This window comes from Apis dorsata, unplaced genomic scaffold (assembly GCF_000469605.1).
Source record: "Apis dorsata unplaced genomic scaffold, Apis dorsata 1.3 scaffold_618, whole genome shotgun sequence".
Classification (NCBI taxonomy): domain Eukaryota; kingdom Metazoa; phylum Arthropoda; class Insecta; order Hymenoptera; family Apidae; genus Apis; species Apis dorsata.
This window is the reverse complement of record NW_006263814.1, coordinates 236,484-239,198: the sequence shown is the minus strand read 5'-3', so window position 1 is coordinate 239,198 and position 2,715 is coordinate 236,484. Positions and strand designations below refer to the sequence as shown.

Sequence of the window (2,715 nt, the reverse complement as noted above, 5' to 3'; positions counted from 1 at the left end):
ACGATGACGTCCCGCGTTCGCGGCTGTTCCTCGATGAGGGAAGGATCGAAAGTGACTTCGTCGCGCGTCAAGGATCGTTTCCAGGACGGAGATCGGGAGGATCGCCCGTTGAACAGCGGTTGCAAGAGCGGCCAAGGGAATCGTTACCATTTTGGGATGGCGAGGAACGAGGAGAGGGACGAGGCGAGCAAGAACGGGCGAGACTACGGGGAACACGGGAACGTAAACGCGGACGTGTTGTACAAAAAGAGCAAGGAACACTTCGGCGCGTGGGATATCAAGGACATTGTGCAGGACGAGAGTTCGAGATCGAGGAGGCAGACGGATCGANGGCGTTCCAAGGAGACGGTGGAAGACGACGTTTCACGGAGGAGAGAGAATAATCTAAGGAGGCGAAGTTACGCGTACGACGGTAACCCGGACGATTTCGAGGTGAGGATACAGAGGTACGAGAGAGGTGTGGTCCCGGAGGCTGGTAGAAGAGACGCGGATTCGTTCAAGCGGGTCTCGTCGAAGGAATCGGGCGTCGATCCGGGGAGGAGGGACTCCTTCAAGGATCCTTTGGACCGACAGGTGACGAGGAAGACTTCGTTCAACAAGTGTTGCGACGCGAGAAGGAACTCGCACCGCTCTCGGGACAGAGAGTCCAGCAAGGATCGCGAGAACGATCCGTGGTCAGGAAAGAGTTCGTTAAAAAGCCAGGACGCGGAGAAGAAATACTCGGGAAGGGAGAATCCGGAGCAAGGTTACGAAGGAGCGGGGAGGAAGAATTCCTTCAAGGAATCGGATTACGGGAGAATTTTGTCGAAGAATCGAGACAACGACGAGGAGGAGAGGAAGCGCTCGTTCAAAGGGCACAACTCCGATACCGGAGTTAGTCGAATCACTTTCGAACAACAGGACGCCGATTCGAGCAGGGCACACTCGTGCAAGGATCGAGAGGCGGACGTCGGCTCGAGGGTGAGCTTCGACCGCTCGGGGCGTAAGAATTCCTCGAAGGAGAAGAGCGTAGAATTTGGCGGGATTTCGTACAGGGACGACGACGACGACGACGAAGCGGGCAAAGCTCGGTCTTTTCGAAATCTCGACGAGGCGAGAAGGAGGCACTCCCCCAATGGCCGCTACGTCGAGTTCGGCGGTGTCTCTTTTCAGAGCGAGGCGGACGACTCCGAGGCGAGCCCTTCGAACGATCGGGGCTACGATTCGGAGAGGAAAGGCTGGTCGAGGGAGCGCGGGGATCCCAAGAGGCGAGGTTGCTCCTCGAGGAGCAGGAATCGGGAAGAGGGCGATAGCGATAAAAGATCGGACAGGCACTCGAGACCGTTGACACCGCCGAAACGGGAGGGCGGGGAGGAGAAGTTCGATTCGAAGGCATGGCACGAGAGCAACCGGATTTTCGCCGCCAACTACATCCGAGAGAACAGCAGATACCGGGCGAATCCGGAGGGGCGTTCGGAGATCGATCGAGATCCGTCCCCCGAATTCGAGATCCAAGGAGGATCCCGAGATAGGGTTCATCGTTCGTGGCTCGAGGAGGGGTCGAACCTCGAGTTCGAGGGCTCGAAGCCTCGGAGCGGGCGCGCGAAATCCGAGGAGAATCGGGCGCACGCGTTGGGGAAGAACGGGGAGCATCCGTCTCCGAGAGACGGCGATGCGAGCAGATACGCGTCGTCGACCCACGAAGGGAGGAACGGGGCGACGATCATCAGGATTAGATCGAGCCCGGAAACGGGTGTCGAGAGGAGACGTCGTCGTCGGCCTGCGCAGGACGCGTACGCGGGAAGGCGGAGGCGTTACGAGGCGGAGGAGGACGAAGAGGACAGCGAGGAGGACGAGGAGGGCGACGATCGGCGAGGAGGAGACGGGTTTATACCTGGAAGAGGCGTTTCCACACCTTCGAGAAGAGTCTGGAATTACCGCGAAGGGGTATGGCATTTTCATGAGTCAATTGCATTCGATCGATCCTTTATGGTTCAGAAGCGGGAAGCGATATTCATAAATCGATGGAGAAGATGAAAAGAGACGTGATTTTCTCGTAGAAAGAAAGAAAGGAAAAAAGAAAGAGTCGCGGAGTGGTGCATGTTTACTTGTAAATACAAGGGGTGGGGAAATGTTGGATCTTTTGCTCCGATTCTCATTTGGCGACGGGATGCTATAAGTACAAGTGTCGGGTGTGTTGGTGGATCGTTGAAAGGTGCGAAACCGTTTTCTTGGCCGCGTTACACGCTCGCCATCGATCGATCGTCAATTGCCATTTTGTATCGAGATTTCTCTCAATACCGTTTTAACTCACAAATGAATACGCAAACTCGTTGTTACTTTCTTAACTCCATATTGTGCGCACGCTTTTATTATATCTTATACATTACACGAGAGTTCGTCGAGCATCGAACGGACTTAACGAACTTGTATGAATTAAGTGAAAGCAATGATTACGAGAGCAATTATATCTATGGAATTATCAGATATGTATATATATATATATATATATATACATATACATATACATATATATATATATAGAAATATAAATATAGAAAGTTTTAATCGAATTTCTAGTTGAATCAGTGAAATTCTTTGATTCCAATCCAACCCCAATTGCGATTCGTTCCAAGTCCAATTGACGCTGTTTGCGAACATCTCTTCATTTCTTAGACGATAATTATAGAGTATAGCCGGTGCTACACTCGGATTGAATAACGCGGTGGAAAGCGC

General features: G+C 52.7%; 2 protein-coding genes across 2 annotated transcripts in view; both read left to right on the top strand.

Moving 5' to 3' along the window:
• Window positions 1–2,715, top strand: part of LOC102677765 (four and a half LIM domains protein 2) — a 68,050-nt gene that overhangs the window by 16,760 nt on the left and 48,575 nt on the right. The window lies entirely within an intron of this gene.
• On the top strand, window positions 4–2,016 carry LOC116186328 (nipped-B-like protein B). The gene has a single exon (XM_031513197.1). The coding sequence runs from the start codon at window positions 4–6 to the stop codon at window positions 2,014–2,016; it is 2,013 nt and encodes a 670-aa protein (XP_031369057.1).